The sequence below is a fragment of the Montipora foliosa genome, chromosome 5, assembly GCF_036669935.1.
Source record: "Montipora foliosa isolate CH-2021 chromosome 5, ASM3666993v2, whole genome shotgun sequence".
Classification (NCBI taxonomy): domain Eukaryota; kingdom Metazoa; phylum Cnidaria; class Anthozoa; order Scleractinia; family Acroporidae; genus Montipora; species Montipora foliosa.
The window spans coordinates 19,542,608-19,561,860 of record NC_090873.1 but is presented as its reverse complement, the minus strand read 5'-3'; the positions used below and the strand labels follow the sequence as shown (position 1 = coordinate 19,561,860).

The 19,253-nt window shown below is 40.8% G+C and overlaps 1 protein-coding gene across 1 annotated transcript; it reads right to left on the bottom strand.

The window, feature by feature from the left end:
- Positions 1 to 210: 210 nt before the first annotated feature.
- On the bottom strand, positions 211 to 18,259 carry LOC138003730 (probable glutathione S-transferase 8). The gene is made up of 5 exons (XM_068849950.1): positions 18,017 to 18,259; positions 12,888 to 12,986; positions 2,735 to 2,850; positions 1,319 to 1,423; positions 211 to 477 (listed from the first exon to the last, which is right to left on the bottom strand). Exons 1-5 carry the CDS (start codon positions 18,150 to 18,152, stop codon positions 286 to 288), a joined length of 648 nt encoding a protein of 215 aa, XP_068706051.1. The 5' UTR covers positions 18,153 to 18,259; the 3' UTR covers positions 211 to 285.
- Between the last annotated feature and the right edge of the window lie 994 nt (positions 18,260 to 19,253).

The following is a 19,253-nucleotide window of genomic DNA, read 5'->3' as shown; positions in this document are numbered from 1 at the left end:
TGAAAACAAACGGCCTGACTTAGGGAAGGCGCTCGGAAATTTGGCAATTTTGACTTTTAAACTTTGAACAATGGAATTATGTGTTTCACTGAAGAAAGTTCTATAACTATAACTAACTATACAAAAATAATCGCGTAGCTAGCAGTTCAACATATACTCTCGTCACACCGGGTACAAAATCATTACCTGAACAGCAAACAAACGAGTTGCTCAAATTTTATCACTTTATTTTGTAGCACTAAGGCATAGTTAGCACACTGTAAGATAAAAACTTCTTACGATGTCTTAATAAATGTATTCAACGATATCTTTTGGAGGGGTTTTCAGCCAGTCCAGAACCTTAGGCTGTGTTCTAACCAGCTCATACCAAGTGGTCACACAAGGAAAATCCTTTAGTTGCTCCGGTGTCCCTTCAGCTTTGCCTTTCATAAAATAGCTGTTCAAGAATGTGAACACCACAATGTCACCGTACGTCAGCTTAAAGAAAGGAAAAATACATGAAAAGGTGTCAGCAATGTGTGTGTGCCTTTTTTTTTTTAATTCAGTATGAACTATGCGTGTTGATGAGAATGGTAACCCTAACCCGCGTACAATTAACTTCAAATTCACACAGTGTTAAAACTAATATTATTCCATTTCGATGGAAGCCTCTCCACAAAAAAAACATCTTTTTTTCATGACACCCCGACCCGTGGAGTTGAAAATGTTGCGCCAAAGGACTGTTGAACCAGGAGTAGTGTTGCCTATACAGGTACTTCTCATTTGTTTAACAAAGAGATGATGACAGCAATATATACAGTACACTAAATTCACCGATTGGCGGATGAAATAGTCGCAAAATATTAAAGCATCAGTTAGGGCCTCAAGGGTCGGTAAGAGGGCAGATCGAGAATGATCGAGAATGCTCAGCATTGGAGTTATCTCTACAAAGTTGAAGAAGGTTTTGCGTTTGTAAGCCACAAAAGGTGGATGTGAAAACGTATCACGCATTTACTGATCCGTTGATGTGATGTGGAAGCTTCGAAACAAGACAAGCATCGCTTATTTTCGGTGTTGAAGGTGTGGTATCTAAACAACCATTTCAACGTAATATCTGAGTTTGTCTCTCTGTTGATTAGAGCATGAAGCACACTACACGTGGTTGATAGAAGCAACCCCCGCAGACTGACAACAATCTTCTGCGGAGCATTCTTGATCACAAGTGTGGGTATGTGCAGTACCTCTATCTGTTTAAGGGAAACCTATTACCCCACCACTCATTTGTATATCCTGTATTTTGAAATATGTCCAGGGTATTTTGTGACAAATGAAAACTTACCTTATCGTCAAAGAAAAATCCTTGTTTACTGTTCGACGACAACAACTTTTCAAAATATCCACACCTGCGTAGGACATCCTCATTAGCAGCTGTTAAAGCCTTTTCCTGATTGAAAAATATACGAAACAAAAGCAGTTCAATTATTTTCCGAAGCCGTAGGATGAGGCAAAAAAATTGATCTGCGAGACAATCACAAATCACTATATTTTACGATAACCGAGTTCAATAATTGTTTTATCATTCGATCACCGAGTTTGTTTTTTGTTTTTGTTTTCGGGAAGCCGTAAGCGCGTGCAGCCTTGTGCTGGAGTCGAGTAATGGCAGAAATCAATTGATTTCCTCAGCATAATTATATTTGTAGACTTCAAATTGTACTTTATGTCAAACGTTCAATAACAAAATTTAATATGTGACTAGCTCCGTGAGAGGGCAAGATGAACCCAATCCCGCGCTGTGATTGCCTACCCGGCGGGCAAGATGGAGCTATACTGCCCGCTCGGGATTTCTCGCTTGGTCCCGCAAGATCAAAGATCATTTTTTTGGTGTTTTATTCCATGTAATAAATCCTTTATTGCCCAAGATGGCTGGATATCCAGCCATCTTGACCTCACGCTTGGTCTATAACACATAAGTGGGCATCAACAAAACTGAAGAGTTTTCAAAGCGTATCCCGATAAGTGAAGCTTTGGTGTAAAGCTCGCCATTCTTTTTTATGGCTTCAGCATAAAATCTCCTTTGTGCATATGCATTTGCCAACTTGTCCTTCACGTCAATGACACGAGTGACTCTTCGTCTACCTCTCTCTCTCCTTGAGACACTCTAGAAATACGTTTAGAGCAACTTTTGTTCCTTTCTTAGTATTCTCACTGTTCTTTTGATCAACTAAGGATGTCAAATCATTCTCTGACAGCACGGGGAACCGATCTGCCATTTTCTCACAAGAGCGTGGTTTCAGTTGAAAAGGAAGGGGAAAATACATCGAATGATAAATATATATACTGATAACCTATAAAATAACTTCTCCACCACTAAGATTATTTAGTTGCTTTGACAACTTCCTTCTCCTACATCAAATAGGCTTAAAATATCATCTTTAATACCACGGAGAAACTGTAAAAATTCCTTCATAAGCAGATGGTCGCTTGTCTCAGAACTAAAGAATGATTGCAACTGTCTTGTGGTAAACATGAAAAGTTAATTATAGCGAGGATCCCAAATATTGTATCCGCTTTCAATCCTTCTTGCGAGTGAATAATCTGAAGAAAAGCCGAAATGGCTTTCCTTGGCGTCCAACTAATATTTTGCAACACGTCTGAGTGAATATTAGAATACGTCATTTTGGTATCCTTGCAATTACCACAGACTTGCGAGCCAAAATAGCATATTTCTAGGTTAGAGTGAACGACAATATCTTGCCTTTTTGTCTTGGTCTTTTTCCGCCGCTGCTGCTGTTAACTTGTCTTCCAAAGCTGTAATCAAACCAGCCAACATGTCTGCTTGAGCCTGATTAAAATTCTTTGCGGGAGAAAGTCCTAAGGAGAAAAAAAAGCAATTTACTGTCGTGATTTCTCGCAGGCGATCAACCTTTCAGGCATAAGTTTCAAGTTAACAGCAACTGTGTACTCTTGTTGAATTTATATCAGACACCATATGAACCACCCTTAGATCTGTATAAACGACGCCGACTAGTTTTGACAACAAAATAATTGAGGCTGCCCGCCCAGCCAAATGGTTGGTGCCCTGGATATGCATGCCGAGAATCTGCACTAATGCCTAGAGACCCACTCTTCGACACCTGATGCTGAATGAGTTTCTAGAAATATTAATATATAAATTTAGCCAAGCCTAAAAGCGGAGCTCCCTGATCATTTTTTCGTACTGCCTGTAGGGTTAGTGAAAATAAAAGGTTTCGAATTGTCCGCGTTTTGATGTTTCCGGTTTCTGCTTATTTAAATCATTTTCTTTACTTTCTTCTATAGAAAAATCAATTGCCTAACTGGTGAATTCCACAGTAAATTTTACGCTAAAAACCGACATGGCATAAATCAATCAATCAATCAATTTTAATTTAAACTCACACAAACATTAATTTACAGTGTTGGAAAAAGAAAAATAGAATATACATATGAATATTTACAAATTAAATATTGAAGAAGATTCATAGTACTAATGAAATATTACAATTGTGATTAAGAAGTAAAATGTTAGGGGAAAAGAAGAAAGGATAAATGGTAAACAAACAGTTTTAATACAAGGTTGATTGTGAAGAGTTTGGGACACCTAAATAGCTTATGAAACTAATCGAGTAGGTGCCCCAAATCACGAAAAGATAAGCGCGATATCGGTTTTTCGAGTGAAATTTACTTTAGAATTCACTAGTTTGGCAATGAATTTTTCTAGAACCGCATGAGTTTTAAAAGAAGAACAGGCACACCCTCAGCGAGCGAATGGAGAAGGAAAAAAGCTATTTCAGAGTCAACTACCTATAGCCAGCGAATAGGAATCACGCTAAAATTAGAAACCATAAAAACATTGTCATATCAAGGTCAAAAAAAGAGTTTTACTGATGTTCTTTATTCCACTTTATCTCTGAAAACAAGATCATTCACATTTTGATGCATTTCATTGAAACACGAAAGCTTGGCTTGGAACAAGAATCGGCAAAATACGGCAATGCAACCAACAAAGGACAAACTTCAAACAAGATCCGCTCCAACACTAAATTAACTTTTATTTAATTCCAGATGACATTCATTCCTGAACAAAGGAAAAACCGATTAAACCACTTTTTAAAAATACGCATCCACTTTAAATAACGCATCCATAAAAATAACAAAGGTTTAGTGGCCCTGGTGCTTTGCGTTGTCGTGGCGGGGAAGCTTGCGTGCCCTTATGACCCCTTATGGTTTGCGGGAGAGAAGTCACACAAAACGAGCACCCTGGCCCTCCAGGTTAAAAGGCGTGGGGCCAGCACCCCCACCCTGTAAAATCTTTGCTTTGCTACCAAAACATCAACTAATCTCTTAAGGCAACCAGTTCTGGGAAGGAAAGGCCCCCTTCGGGGAGGAATAGGACGCTATGTGGTGAAAGACGTCAGGATACCGCATGGCCGAGGCCCTTTCTGTCTCCTAGGACGATCTCTAAGTTAGGAACTTGGAACGTTAGGACTTTATATGCTGCAGGCAAAACAGCTCAGTTGTTTTCTGAGATGAAGAATTACAACATCACCGTGCTGGGTTTGTCCGAGACCAGATGGACACAGTCAGGTCAGATGAGACTAACAACAGGAGAGCTGGTACTCTTTCAGGTTATCAAGAGATGAACGCCCCACACAAAGAGGGCCTTTATGCTTTCGCAGGAAGCCCAACAAGCTCTCATCACATGGAAGGCTGCGGGCCCAAGGATCATCACTGCCTTCTTTCATACCCAAACGAGGAAAATAGCGTTGAACATTGTTCAATGTTATGCTCCCACGAATATCATCATTTATTAAATTCTCAACCTCGGATAATGCATTTCGCGTGCTCTGATTGGTTCACTCAATCCCGCTTATCACCTCATATACCTTGGTTTGACCTTATATGGTAAATGATTGCGTTAAGCGTTGCTAAACTAAAAATGTTTTCACCTGAAAGCGAGATTTCTCTTTGAATAAAGCCAAAAAGGAAAACAAAATTTTTTTGCGGAAAGTTTGGATCCATTCCGACGTTTAGAAGTACGCAAGAAGGCAAGAAATGTTTTTGTGATGAGCCTGCGTCTACAAGGTATGACACAACATCGCACCAGTTCTCATCAAGTTTTTTCGATTTCGCTCGGATTTGCTCCCTCTTTTTGCTCGTATTTCGTACTTCCAAATTTTTGGAGTTTAAGGAATTTAATAAAACAATTATTCCATTCGTGCTTGTTGGATATGAGACTGGTTATAGCCAACTCGGCGCTACGCGCTTGGTTGGCTATTTACCATCTCATATCCAACGCGCACTCATGGAATAATTGTTAAATATCATATCATATATCTTTATTTATCCTCGGATTTCTAGAGTAGCTTTGTGTTCCTAATATCTCCGAGTATTTACCCTCCCAACCATGATACACAACACAAGACAGACCACAACACCGGGAACTACATGCCCTGCTTTTTGCGACAAGTGTGTGGGTTCTTTTACGTCCCACAGGATTATGAACATTGAAGGGTTATGAGGCGGGGCCTAAGGTTTATTGTCCTTCTCCTAGAAGATTAGAGAGTCTAACCATTTTCAGATGTAACGACAAAGCCAGTACTTTCTCCTGAGTTATTTAAAGACCCTGAGTGTTGTTCCGGCCGGAGTTGAACTCACGTCCTCCCGCGTGACTTAAGGTGTAAAGTTTTTTATCAAGGATTGCATTATAATGTTTTGCTGTTTTGAAAGAGTAAATAACGCCGCAATGAAGCTGCGCAATAGATCGAGTAGCCGAAGGAAAGCTCCGTTTTCGCATCCCTTCAATCGATTTATAAAGGCAACAAGGAAGAAGAAACAGAAAGACCGATATAACAATTTATCAACAGAGTTGAGTTTATTTGTCACTTAGTCTGTTATAGAATTATAATTAACGGATAACTTGTACAACTTACCAGTCTGAATTTCGCAGTATTACATTTGTTTCTCCATCGTTTCTCGTACCGCGCACCGGTGGCTCAGTTGGTTGAGCACCGGGCTGTCACGCGGGAGGTCGTGAGTTCGACTCCGGCCGGACCAACACTCAGGGTCTTTAAATAACTGAGGAGAAAGTGCTGCCTTTGTAATTACATCTGCAAATGGTTAGACTCTCTAGTCTTCTCGGATAAGGACGATGAGCCGGAGGTCCCGTCTCACAACCCTTCAATGTCGAACTCACGACCTCCCGCGTGACAGCCCGGTGCTCAACCAACTGAGCCACCGGTGCGCGGTACGAGAAACGATGGAGAAACAAATGTAGTACTGCGAAATTCAGACTGGTAAGTTGTGCAAGTATCCGTTAATTATAATTCTATAACAGACTAAGTGACAAGTAAACTCAACTCTGTTGATAAATTGTTATATCGGTCTTTCTGTTTCTTCTTCCTTGTTGCCTTTATAAATCGATTGACGGGATGCGAAAACGGAGCTTTCCTTCGGCTACTCGATCTATTGCGCAGCTTCATTGCGGCGTTATTTACTCTTTCAAAACAGCAAAACATTATAATGCAATCCTTGATAAAAAACTTTACGCCTTAAGTCACGCGGGAGGACATGAGTTCAACTCCGGCCGGAACAACACTCAGGGTCTTTAAACAACTCAGGAGAAAGTACTGGCTTTGTAGTTACATCTGAAAATGGTTAGACTCTCTAATCTTCTAGGAGAAGGACAATAAACCTTAGGCCCCGCCTCATAACCCTTCAATGTTCATAATCCTGTGGGACGTAAAAGAACCCGCACACTTGTCGCAAAGTGTAGGGCATGTAGTTCCCGGTGTTGTGGTCTGTCTTCTGTGGTGTATCATGGTTGGGAGGGGAAATGCTCGGAGATATTAGCTACACCAAGCTACTCTAAAAATCCGAGGGTAAATAAAGATGTATGATATGATATGATCGCTTGCCATGCAGTTATCGCCTACGTCTTGGGGGTTGCTAACCGCTTCATCAGAGCTCACACGCTGTTCAAACCGGTACGGCCGAATTGAAAAACTTTCGCAGGCATGTTCCTCCTCGATTTTATTGGAATACGTCCCAGAATCGGCCACTTTTAGCGATGATATAAAGGCAAAAGCTCCTTGTTCGCCAATGCAAAATATTGTACACAACTCTGGATTTACGATTTACCTCACACGATGATACGCTGACCGCTTTCTGAACAAGCGGGCCATTTTCAAGATGTCGGATTGCTACTTGCATTTTCGGTTGTCTAACCCTAACCCTAACCCTAACCCTAACCGTAACGATATGGGAATGATGTTATCGAAAATTGAGACATAAACCTGAGGCCAAACATACAAAATACCTTCAGTTTTACCCCGGAGTTCCCCTTCAACGAAACGCATTTACTGTGATTTGAAAGATCTCAAAAGCAAACATTATTCGGGACTCAAAACAGAACCACATGCCTTTGAACAGGAACTGAGATGTCTTATACAGTACTATATCTGCCTTTCAGCTGTTATGAAGGGAAAGAACAGCACAGACAACGTGCTGAAGACAGGGAAAGTCAAATTCTGTGCCTTTCCCTCTTGTGTAGTGGTTTCCTCATCTATTGAAACTCGTCGAAATGTTTTTTTCCAGAGGTGATAACAGATTCCGAAGCGGAATTATGAAAAATACGATGAAAGGAATTGACGTCAATAAGCGAATTGACTGCATGTGCGACGGTCTTCTTCTTCAAACATGAAAACTGACAACAATTTTTTACTTTACCCCAGTCCCTGAAAATTGCACAATAGCTGATTTAGCAACAGAAAGGGAACGTCACTTGACGAAAGGAGAGCCCGCAGAATAGTTGGGATTCTACTCTAATATGGCCTAATATGAATATTTTTGCTGCACGCGCCATCGTAAACTGACATACTGGGGTAAAGTAAAGAATTGTCGTCAGTTTTAATGTTTGAAAAAAAAGACCGAAGTCAATTCGCTTATTGACGTCAATTCGTCACATGCATCAATCTTTCATAATTCCGCTTCGGAATCTGTAATCACCTTTGGAAAAAAAAAAAATTCGACGAGTCTCAATAAATGAGGAGACGACTACACAAGAGAGAAAGGCACAGAGTTTCGTATTCTAACGGTTGGACTGGATCTAGCATGAAATGGAGGATAATGCGGGCAAATTAATTTGCATTTGAAAAGATTTGCCCGCGTTAGCTTCCATTCCACGATAGATCCAGTCCAGCCGTGAGAATTCGAAAATGGTCTATTTGAGCACGTTGTCTGGTGTTATTGATCCGGTCCGAGTTTTGTCAGTCCGATCCGATCCGATTCGATCTTGTCCGATCCGCTCCGATCCGCTCCGATCCGATCCGGTCCGATCCGGTCCGATCCTGGTTTTGCCAACGGCCCATAATACTTAGATTTAGCAAAGCCTAAAAGCGGAGCTCCCGTTTCTAACCCCAAAAAGCAATGTTTCTGCATAAAGTACAAAACTAATCGTGTATACAGTTTACAGTGATCAAACACCTCTGAGCTGACAGCTTTAAACAAACAAGCCTTTCAAACAAGAACCAACAATTTTGATCAGCAACTAAAACTGAAATTACGCGCACAGCAATCTCTTTCACAACATTTTCCGTTTGACTGATAATCTTTGCACTCTCTCTGTTCAATTTAGAACAACAGCGAAAATCTTACTAATTAAAAAGTCAAGCTAAAGAGTAGTAAATTCGCTTAGTCCACTGCAATTTCATAGTCAAACAAAGCAGCTCACGAATGGACATCCATTTCACCCAAAAAGCCTATAAATGCGATAGTTAAAATATGCCAGAATCTCTGTCAACACGGAATTGCAAACGTTTCAGGCTTTCTTCGTTTTTTGAGCGAGTTTAAAAAAAAATGTAAGGCAGCGAGGCATGCATTACGAATGGGCTTTGGTAAAGTCTGCCGCCAGAATTTCGGCAGAATAAGCGATTTTTGCGGCGCGCAATCTACCGGTAGAATAAGGAATGTTCGCGCAGAATTTGAACAGAATAAGGGAAAATCAGCATCACTAATGATATGCATAACAGTTGCAAGAAAAATACAAATAGGAAATATCTTGTGAACGATTTGGAAAGCTGACGTTTCGAGCGTTAGCCCTTCGTCAGAGCAAATAGATGAATTGTAGATGTTGTTGGTTTTTATACGGTGTGTACGAGCTTTTCCATTGGTGGAAATATAAAGTCTGCTACGCGCCTAGTGGCCCATCAGGTCGGCGTTTAACTCCGGTTATTGTAGCATAAAGCGACTGGGAGTAATTCAACGCCCCTCCCTGGATGGGATGCTATTCCATCGCAGGGTTACCCCTACCCCCTGGTAATACCCAACAATGAAGGCCTCCAAGCATTGAAATATTTTTTGAACCAACGTCCTGTTAAAAAACCGAGCTCCGAAATCTTACTTCGTCTGGCTGAACTGGTTCTCACACTCAACTGTTTTTCCTTTTTGACCATTTCAATTTCAGCAGGAAAAGAAAACAAACAGCGGTTACAAACATTTTCATTTTATACTTGACGTTTCGTATGCTGGAACATACCAACCTCGTTCCCAGGGTCTTCTCGGCTTTCAATATGGCGGCGGGTCTTGAGAAGACCCTGGCACACAGCAGATCACGTGATCGAATTTGTCCATCGAGGATGTACAAATATGCAATTTTTTTCAAAATGGCGGCAAGGAATGAGGTGAGAGAAATCTGGGTACGACAACTGCCAACAAACAAAATGGAGTACGAAAGGGGAACCCAAAGCTGTAAAATTTGATGTAAGAAACCAAAAATACGGATGAATGAATGCACGAGCAACGAGAATGCGGTTGATGACAGAGAAATCTTGCTTTTCTTTTCATTTCATGTTATTTTTAACCAATGCAATTTTAATACACGGCTATTATTTCTCGGAGCTGTGATTTTTAAACAGTTTGGAAACAGCGATTGCACACAGTTTCACCCGTAACATCACAGACATTTGATTAACGTAAAATCCAGTGAGCTGAGGTTTAATGAAAGCCCTGGTTCTAGCTATTTAGTCACGGAGGTGTGCTCGCTGTCTTCCGTAATGTATAGTTTATATTGCATGTTTCTTTTCAATCAATTAAACCTAATTATCATTAATTTTTCATACACTTGAATGATTATCTGATTTCTCATCGGTGTATATGAGCCTTCTGACAACGACTTTCCCCACTATACATTGACCCAAAGCTATTTCCCTAAAGTAAGTGCTACGCATAACGAATACCTAATTAGGTTTTTGACCTACCGGTAATTAGTTTTTGACCTAAAGCAAGTACTACGCATAACGAATACCTAATTAGTTTTTATGGGTTAGGCCATCCCCTTTTTTTTCTCCATTTCGTGTCGAATGCGTTTCCTGATCTCGGGTCGGTCGGTCGGTCGGATTGGAAAAAAAAAAGCCTAAAAAAAATCAGAAGCATTCTCGGAATCGGAGCCCTGGGACCCCAGCATAATAGCTGTGGAGCCAGGAAAACAACAAGACATGAACCCAATTCAATATGGCGGAAAAGTTGGTGAAGGTTGTTGCAAAATTAAGACAGCGTGGGGAAAAGGATCAACCACCGAAACTCCTACGCTACATAAAATGGCTTAAAAACGTCGTTAGCTTTTTTTTTTTTTTTTTTTTTGTTTTGAAAATGCCAAAAATTTGGGTCGGTCGGACGACACGAAATGGAGAAAAAAAAGGGGATGGCCTTAGGCCCAGGCTCCCTTCTATATTTGCCAAAATAAATACGGCCCGAAGGCTCGAAATTTTTTCGGATACCAAGCAGAATTCGAGCAGAATAAGGGTGTACGAGCAGAATTTTACGAGCAGAATTTGTCCAAGCCTAATTAGAAAGGAAAACATTTACCTGAAAGCCAACCGTTGTAACTTAGTGTTTTGTCTCTCGCTCCATTTCTCTTAGCTTTACGGTGGTTCTTCATTAAAAAATTTTCTTCTCCTTCCTCGGCTTCTCTCGATGCTTTCTTCCCTTCAATTTCTCGCGAATTTCGTCGCCTCTTCGTGCGTGCGCTTTTCTGCTCTTTAATCTTTATCCCGTTACTCTTCACTAATATGATTTCCCGCCAGAAAAACGCGGGTTGCCAAATGCAATGCTGCCAGGCGATTTTTGCCCGAACACTCCCGTTCCCAAAAGCTTTCCTGTCTCCCCATCTCCACCCCGACAGTCTACCGGCGGACGGGTGGACGTTGACGTCAAAACAAAACTTTCTCGCGTGGATAGATTTCCCAAAGAATCATACCCAGCTCCGCTAGTAGGGAGCTTATGCACGCGCGTTTTTGAGACGTGGACGGCAACCGGAAGTGAGCTGTTTTCCCTTCTAACTCGTCTTCGCACAACCATATTTACATTATAAGTATCATGGGGAATGTTACTTTCTGTACCTTTCGACGACTATATTGCGGCAAAGGCCGGAGTAATTCTTCCTCCGAACTTCACTGAATATGCAATCTTGTATTAAAAAAGCTTGACATTTTAATTTGTAATTGAGATAACCTAGCATTTTGTCGTTGGACGGTTTGGCAATAGATTTTTAAAGAGAAAAAAAAAGAGAAATACAGTATTCTTTTAACGTGTTTTCCCCATGAAGGTTTCTTTGGTGATTTTTTTCAGGTAATCTTCAGTTGCACTCAGCAGCAGTGTATTTATAGAATTACGCGCACTAAAATCGTGATACGAACAGTGAGACGTATTCGCAAAGTTTGAGGTCATACATGTCTCATAGCCGAACACACTCTGGGCAACTTCTGAGCATCCATTTTCGACTTGAAAGCCCGAGAGCAGGCCTATGTGCGGCCTCTAATTCAATAATGATTTATGGCACAACGCCCATGGAGAGTCACGATAGGACACGGAGTCCCTTACACAGATCGACCTCGGAGCGTATACTCCGAACCAAGTTATACCGCAGAGCTGGGACAAACCACAACACCGGCAACTCCATGCTCTCCTATTTGCGAATCGGTCAGTGTGAAACGCAGACTGCAGACTGCAGACCAAGGGTAAAATGAAGATTGAGGTTATAACGTAACTGTTGAAAAAGCCCAAAATCCTTAGAAATGCTAACCTTAGGCCTAATTAGGCCTAAAACAATATTTAGGCTTAACTCTTAGCATTTCTAATGAGTTTGGCCTTTTTTAACAGTTAAATTATAACCTCAGTCTGCATTTTACCCCCGGTCTGCAGTCTGCAGTCTGCGGTCTGCGCTGACCGATTTGTGAATAGTGTGCGGGTTTTGTTTCGTCCCAAAGGGTTATGAACATTGAAGGGTTGTGGGACGGGGCCAACGGTTTATAGTCCTTATCCGGGAAGACTAGATAGTCTAACCAGTTTGCAGATGTCATCACAAAGGAAGTACGTTCTCCTCAGTTAGTTTGAGACGCTGCCTTTTGGTCCGGACGGAGTTTTGATCCCACGATCTCCGGCACAGAAGTCCAACGCTCAACCTTGAAACTTCATGGCCCATCAACGTGCAATTTACGGTTTTAAGTGTAAATCAAACAGCTTTTAAGTGTAATTTAATTGTTATTTAGCTAGGTATCAATGTACAGTTGCAAATTTTCGTTTAGGAGTAAATGCTGTACTTCACTTCGCGTCTGTTTTTCTGCGATCAAATTATTCAACAAGGAAATTTGTTTTGTCGTCAAATTTAATTAACTACTTCTCAATGCAAAAAAAAAAAACGCAAACAAAAAACACACTAGTTTTATAGCCATATCCCTTAACAAGCCACTGTACACATGCGTTGGTCAAATAATCGCAGCGATCCAAGAGTAAACATAAATTCTTATGGTATAGACTAACTTTGCCAGTTGTCCTCGTTCGAAAAAAAGAGCAAGAAATCTATACAGCTTGGCATGCATTCATAAGTTACTCACCGAGCTCTCTTGCCACAAAGCTGAGAATAGCTTTAGATTCCGCAAGTACTTTACCGTCAACTTCCAAAATAGGCAGCTGACCAGTGGGACTTAATCCGGCTGCAAAAAGGAGGTAGATGAAAAAGAAAATTGTTAACACTCATTGTAAGCGTTTTACCCTCGGTAAAACTGGCTTTACCTACTAGGTGAGAACGAGTAAAAAAGTTAAGAAAACAAGTGACCTTTCAAACATTGAGTCGGTTATTTAAACGCTATCTAACATAAACTCTGTTTGCATAATCTCTCTGTTGCTTTTACACAAAAAAAGCTTTCTCAAGCAAGAGCCGATGTTCATTTATAACCGAACGTTTCAGAGGGTGAAGCATAATAAACGAACAAACAGGTATTGACACTATATACCGTTTGTCTTCAGTTGTTTTCACAGTTTCAAAAGTTCTTTGTTTTTTCAATTACCAAAAAGAAAACTTTTTGGGGGGGTTTTAACTTCTTTGGATCAGTTTCACATGATTATCTTCCACCAATAAGAAAAAAGGAGAAAAAAGTCACCAAAATAAAGCCAGATTGCAATACTGTCATCTTAGCAGAAAGCTACAATCCTGGTCAAAACTGTTGGGACAATTCCCGCTTTTCCCCCTCCGCCCATCAAATTGTTGATATTTCACGGTCTCCGAAATCAAGATCCGCCGGTTCATCAATCGCTCGCATGTTTCAACATCGTCTGGGGGAAAGGGGGGCACGAAAAAGGCAGCGAAAGAAGAACACGCGTTGCTCATATAACGATGGAAGCATGTACAGTAAATCCTCTACTTTTCGCCCAAAATTTGACAAGTGTCCCAAAGTCTTTTGACCCGGATTTTAGAGTAAAAAGGCCATTACCAGGACAGGGTAATTTTCAGGGCGAAAAGATTATCCAAGACGATGATGATACGACTGATTCAATTTGTTCGGTTACAAGTCAGTGCGAAATTTCAAACTATAACGGAAATACATGAAAAGTCATACTTGTGAGCTGCAGATATAGAAGGATTTTTTAAGTGAACCCAAAACGTACCGTGCGATGAAGCAGTAAGCATCGCAACGTCGCGCGGTCCTGGGTTCAAGTCCAGTTCAAAATGCAATAGTTTCCTTCCGTTCTTTTTAACTGCGACGATCATTCTCTTAGAATGTTTTTAAACCCACATTACTTGTTATTAATTTATCGACGCGTAACAAATGACGATCAAGAGTAGCAAGTGACTTATTTAAGAGGCCCTCCCAGGGGTTTTGGGAAACAAGAGAACATGACTAATTTGAACTGGGGAACAGGGGAACAATGTCAAAATATTTTAGGGAGCAAAAACAATAATGCTTAATAATGCTTTTATTTACAGTGGAAGTGCACTTGGCCATCACGCTAGTTCACAGGCACTCCACTTTTAATAATTATGAAAGAAACAATTCAAACTTAACAGAAACATTATTAAGAACCCCAAATGGCAGGAGGCAACCAGTTGGCTTTTTACAAAGCGTAGTAGAGTTGAATCCGGGACAAGCAGAAAAATCCCAAACGGAGGTTAGAACGGGATATGAACGAGGGTAAACCTCATGCAAACCCAACGCCCTAACCACTGGACCACGCCGTCTTCTATTTTAGGGTTCAAAAAGATGGAAAGAAGTTTGAAAGTAATTTGGGAACAAGGAAACACAAGCAAGTATTTATCGGGAACAGGGAACAAGGACCCCCCCCCCCCCCCCACCCCTAGGAGGGCCTTTTTAGCCTTACGGGTTTAATAACCTCGTTCCCAGGGTATTCGTTTTTTGTTGCAAAACAGTACATAGCGTGAGTTGCATGACATAACGAATCCCTGTTCATTTTCCTCCGCCAACAACAGCTGCTATGAACAAGCTAAATTCGCAAGTGAAGTGCTGCGAGTGAGATGTGGAAGTATCGAGTAATATTTGCAAAACTTTGAAAACTGGCAGTAGTATTTAATACATTGAAATAATTCAATGATTTAAGACATTATTTTTTTTCATTTACTCGACCGGATAAAAAATGTTGCAGCTGTTGTTCAACAAATGTTGAACAGTGTGTCGCATCATGTTGAATGTTGAAATGTGCCATTCAGCACATTGAACGGTGTTAAACGAAAATAAAGACCAGCTCTATTCCGTTCAACACGTTTGTGCAACAATGTTCAACATTTGTTGAGCAAAAATTGTTGCAAGATGTTGAACCGTGTGTCATCAGTTTTACAAAATTAATGAATTACGGACTCTTTTTCGAAATTTTTTTTCAAGTATTCAATCAAAATATTATTTCTCGCTAAGTCTTGTATCTTGTATGTTCAAATAAATGCTCAAAAAAAAAATCAATCTTATTAAACGTTCTTTCAGTAGAAATTCTTTGTAATCAAGAGAAAATGAGGGGACAGAGAGGGAGGCTCCCGGTCCAGCCCTTGGGATATGTCATGTCCACAAAAGATTTCATGTAATGACGGACGAAGTGGACTTAACGTTTGTCGATGAAAACGACTTTCAGCTGGTCTGATAATCCCAGCTGGGAAACTGATAATCTCCACTATTTCTGTGGACACGAATGACTCGCTGGCTGGCATCAGTGAATTAAACGGAGAACGCGAGTCAGATCGAACGAATAGCAAGGGCGACAGTTCATGGCACGACGACAGCGATGTTAGAGATCAACAGTCGGATGACGATCACACCGAGGAAGCCTCGACATCTTTGGGCAACAGAAAAGAAAAAAGAAATTCCGAGAAAGCCAAAGCAAAAGTGAGCTCTGGCACCCAAAAGGGAAGACGTGCAAAAGGTAAAAGTGCGAAGAAGACCACGTCAAACAACAAGAACAACAACACAACAAATCAGCCTTCCACGTGTGCCGCCAGTTTCTCTTTTCACTAAGAACCTGAGAGCGAGGCAAGACTACATGCGGACGTCTCGGAAGACAGACTTCCGCTAGAACAAAGACTTCCTCTCGTCAAAAAATGACTTTCGTGGAAATGACATATCCCTCATTTTCTCTTGTTGTAATTTTATGCACCTATCAGTGTTAAGCCCCAGGGGGGGGGGGGGGGGGGGGGGCAACCCACGGGGCTTTGACTGTGAGGTCTGTCCCCAGGGTGGGAATTTTGATCGTACGACATATCCCCAGGGTGGGGATTTTGACATGGCCACCATTTTGGATAACGAAGAGGCCTTGGAAATCAAGTTCCCTCCCCGAGTAGTGAGGGAAAGGCCCTGGGAACGAGGTTGCCTGAAAATAACTCCGCCATCTTGGAAAATACCCAAAAGGCGTTCGAATGAACTTCCCACGTTCGTGAGAGGTGGTTGAACGAAAGGTGAGTGGTACATACATTGCACACTTATTGTGTGCAGCAAGGTCTAATTGGCAATAATTATTATTCCATGATCACCCGTTGGATATGAGATGGTAAATAGTCAACGAGGCGAATGGAATAATTGTTTTATTAAATTCCTCAAACTCCAAAAGTTTAGAAAGTACGAAATACGAGCGAAAAAAGCGAGAAAATCCGAGCGAAATCGAAAAAACTTGATGAGAACTGATGCGATGTTGTGTAAGACCTTGTGGTCACACCAACCAATGGCGAATAATCTTTGGATCAGCTGCTACACTACTGGGGTGGGTCTGCTTTTTTTGCTCGTAGTTCGTACTTCCAAATTTTTTTGGACTTAAAGGAATTTAATAAAACAATTATTCAATTCGCGCTTGTTGGATATGAGACTGTTTATATCCAACGCGCGCTCATGGAATAATTGTTAATTATTCTGGCCACGTTTACTCGCCCCAGCGCGGGGGCTTTTGATACTTTGGGCCAATTATGTTGTCTCGGTTTTTCAGAAAACGACAAAATCCCCGACCCCCACCCTGGGGATTAACATTGATAGGTGCATTACATGTAGTATTTCCTGAACACATTTCCATAACAAAGACAAACATCACTCACGAAACAAAAGTCGCATTATTATAGGGGAGATATCTGTTTACAAACGTTGCTTTTGTCATTCAAATGTACCAACCAAAGGAACAAAAAATCGAAATCCTTTCTTTCGACATCCGATGAGGCTATGGTTGGCAAATAATGACAATGGGTGACGTCGACGATATCTTCCCTATATTATCTCGTGACAAGGTGATGTTATATGAAGTAATGAACGATTATAACAAAGCTGGAAAATAGACTTCATTGAAATTAAGTCAGGGCGAGCGTGCTCCATAATTCCGTTGAGCACGCTGAGAAAATTGCTGAGCTGAAAATTGTCCTGAATGAGCTGAAGGAGAAGCTCAGAGTGACGATTTTCCGCCTTATATGGGCTGCTTTTTTCAGTTTGCAAATTCCTAAATCACTAGCAATATGGTTGATGTTTCGGTGGGCTGCGCTTGAGAAACACTAGACTTACGCTTCTTTCATGTTCTCCACACTTCCTGCGCGCATTTGTAACTCGATAGACGCACGAAAATAAAGAACCAATATTGAATAATTATTCTAACAAAGAGCCATGCAAGAGTGAATGAGGGGACGCTGCTTCTCTTGTTAGCCCTTCACGAGCACTCCATTCAGGTCGATTGAAATCTAAACCTTTTTTCACTTGAGAAAACAACAGGCCGCGTTACCCAGAATGGTTTTTGAAAGAAACAACAACTGTAATATCTTGCTGTGATGAATGAGACGCATTCCAGTCGAATGAACAAGAAAAATGAAATTAAGACGACTCCAGTGACTAAAACTGGAAAATTTGACCTCCCCACAACTAAACTAATAGCGTGGATTAATTAAGGCTTACTTGAACTACTTGCGATACATTTTCTATTCCTTTAATTGCTGTCATCCCCTATTGATTAAATCCAATTCTTTTCATTCATTCTCATACTACTAATCGCTTCTGTTGTTAGCTTCCATACCATGAAATAGTAAAGCTTGAAACCCGGTGACCTTTTCTCGTGTGGCATGCAAAATCGTTTTTCGGAGTTGTCGACTCAATATTGTAGCTTAGCTCTCTTTACCTTGACATGAACATTGGTGCGAGTCTCACTGTCTACTGAGAACCCGTTTTTTTTAGACACATGGAAACGTGAAGGGAAAAAACAAAAGAATTTCTCCGACACTCACATTGTTTAAGCGTAGTAAACCACTCTTCTGGATTGACGCGAACATTTTCAAACTCGACACCTCCAACAGCAAAGACGATCCGAATATATTCCGCCCTGCCGCGGATAGGAAAGTAGGTCAACTTGTAACGAGGCATCGTGGGCTTACGGACCGCGATCTGAAAAGTGGGAGGAAACGAGGACGAACTTATTGATGTAGCGTTGCCCTAAATCGTCACCTCCTTTGTTTGTCCTTTGGGAATGCACTGTATCCGGTTTCAATGAACTGTAAGATGTCAACAATTGGATATCACTTTTAAAAAAGTTTGTTACATGTGTCATTTTTCAAAAACTCGAAGTTTATTTTTCATGCAACAAAGTGAACCAGAAATACGGAGTAGATTTTAAATAGTAGCGACTTCAGAATACCCAGCCCGTCCTTTGTTGTCTTTTGACTGACATATTGTTTGGAGAATATATACCTAGGGGCCTCGTATACATCACTGTATACATACATACTTGCATCATTTATTTAAAAATGTCAAAAGTAAAAATCTTATACTTTGCAATAGTTTTTCTTCAAAGCATTAGACGGTTTCATTCCAGAAAAACTTTCAGAAAATTGTAAAGAGCGATGGAAAGTAAACACGGATTAACACCGGCGGCCCAAGCTCACGATGAACTTTCAATCTAACGAGTGAAACGTGACATGTTTGCCGCCGACATCTACTATTACATAACGACCGAGTTTGATCACGCGAAACGTGACTCTCGCCCTGCAGCATGTGTTGTGTTTTGTGAAAGTTTGTATGGGGAAAAACGGTAATCGGCATTTTAGCCTAAATTTTTATATGTTTGCAATAAAAATGACTCACATCAATGTCTTGTTGTCTTTTCTATTATCATCTCGCTTCTCAGCTCGATCCGAAGATTTTTGAGCTAGTTACCGCTTTTTGGTGAGCCTGTGGGATTACTAATTATCAAACTCACCGAGATGCAAATGTTTCGTGTTGACAGTAGACTATGCTTGTCCGAATGTGACAAAATATCAAGATTGCCAATTTTATGTGTCAACTATTCATCTACACAAGGAAATTTTCTCTTGACTTCTATGGGCGGCCGTCACCGCCAAAAATACGATGTATTTCAAAAGGAATAGAGCAACGTGAAATGGTTCATTGGCGCAGTGCTGAACATACGAAATGAATCAGAAATGATCGATGCAGCCTAAATACAAGTAGTTTTGTTGCCTTTTGTCA

Bases quoted from the DNA above. Each gene is read 5' to 3' on its own strand.
- LOC138003730 (XM_068849950.1), bottom strand. From the start codon at position 18,152: ATGCCTCGTTACAAGTTGACCTACTTTCCTATCCGCGGCAGGGCGGAA. The intron at 1,424-2,734 runs GCAAGATATTGT...TTTTTCAATCAG, and splicing joins AAAAAGACCAAGACAAAAAG to GAAAAGGCTTTAACAGCTGC. The intron at 478-1,318 runs GTAAGTTTTCAT...CCTTTCTTTAAG, and splicing joins GATTTTTCTTTGACGATAAG to CTGACGTACGGTGACATTGT.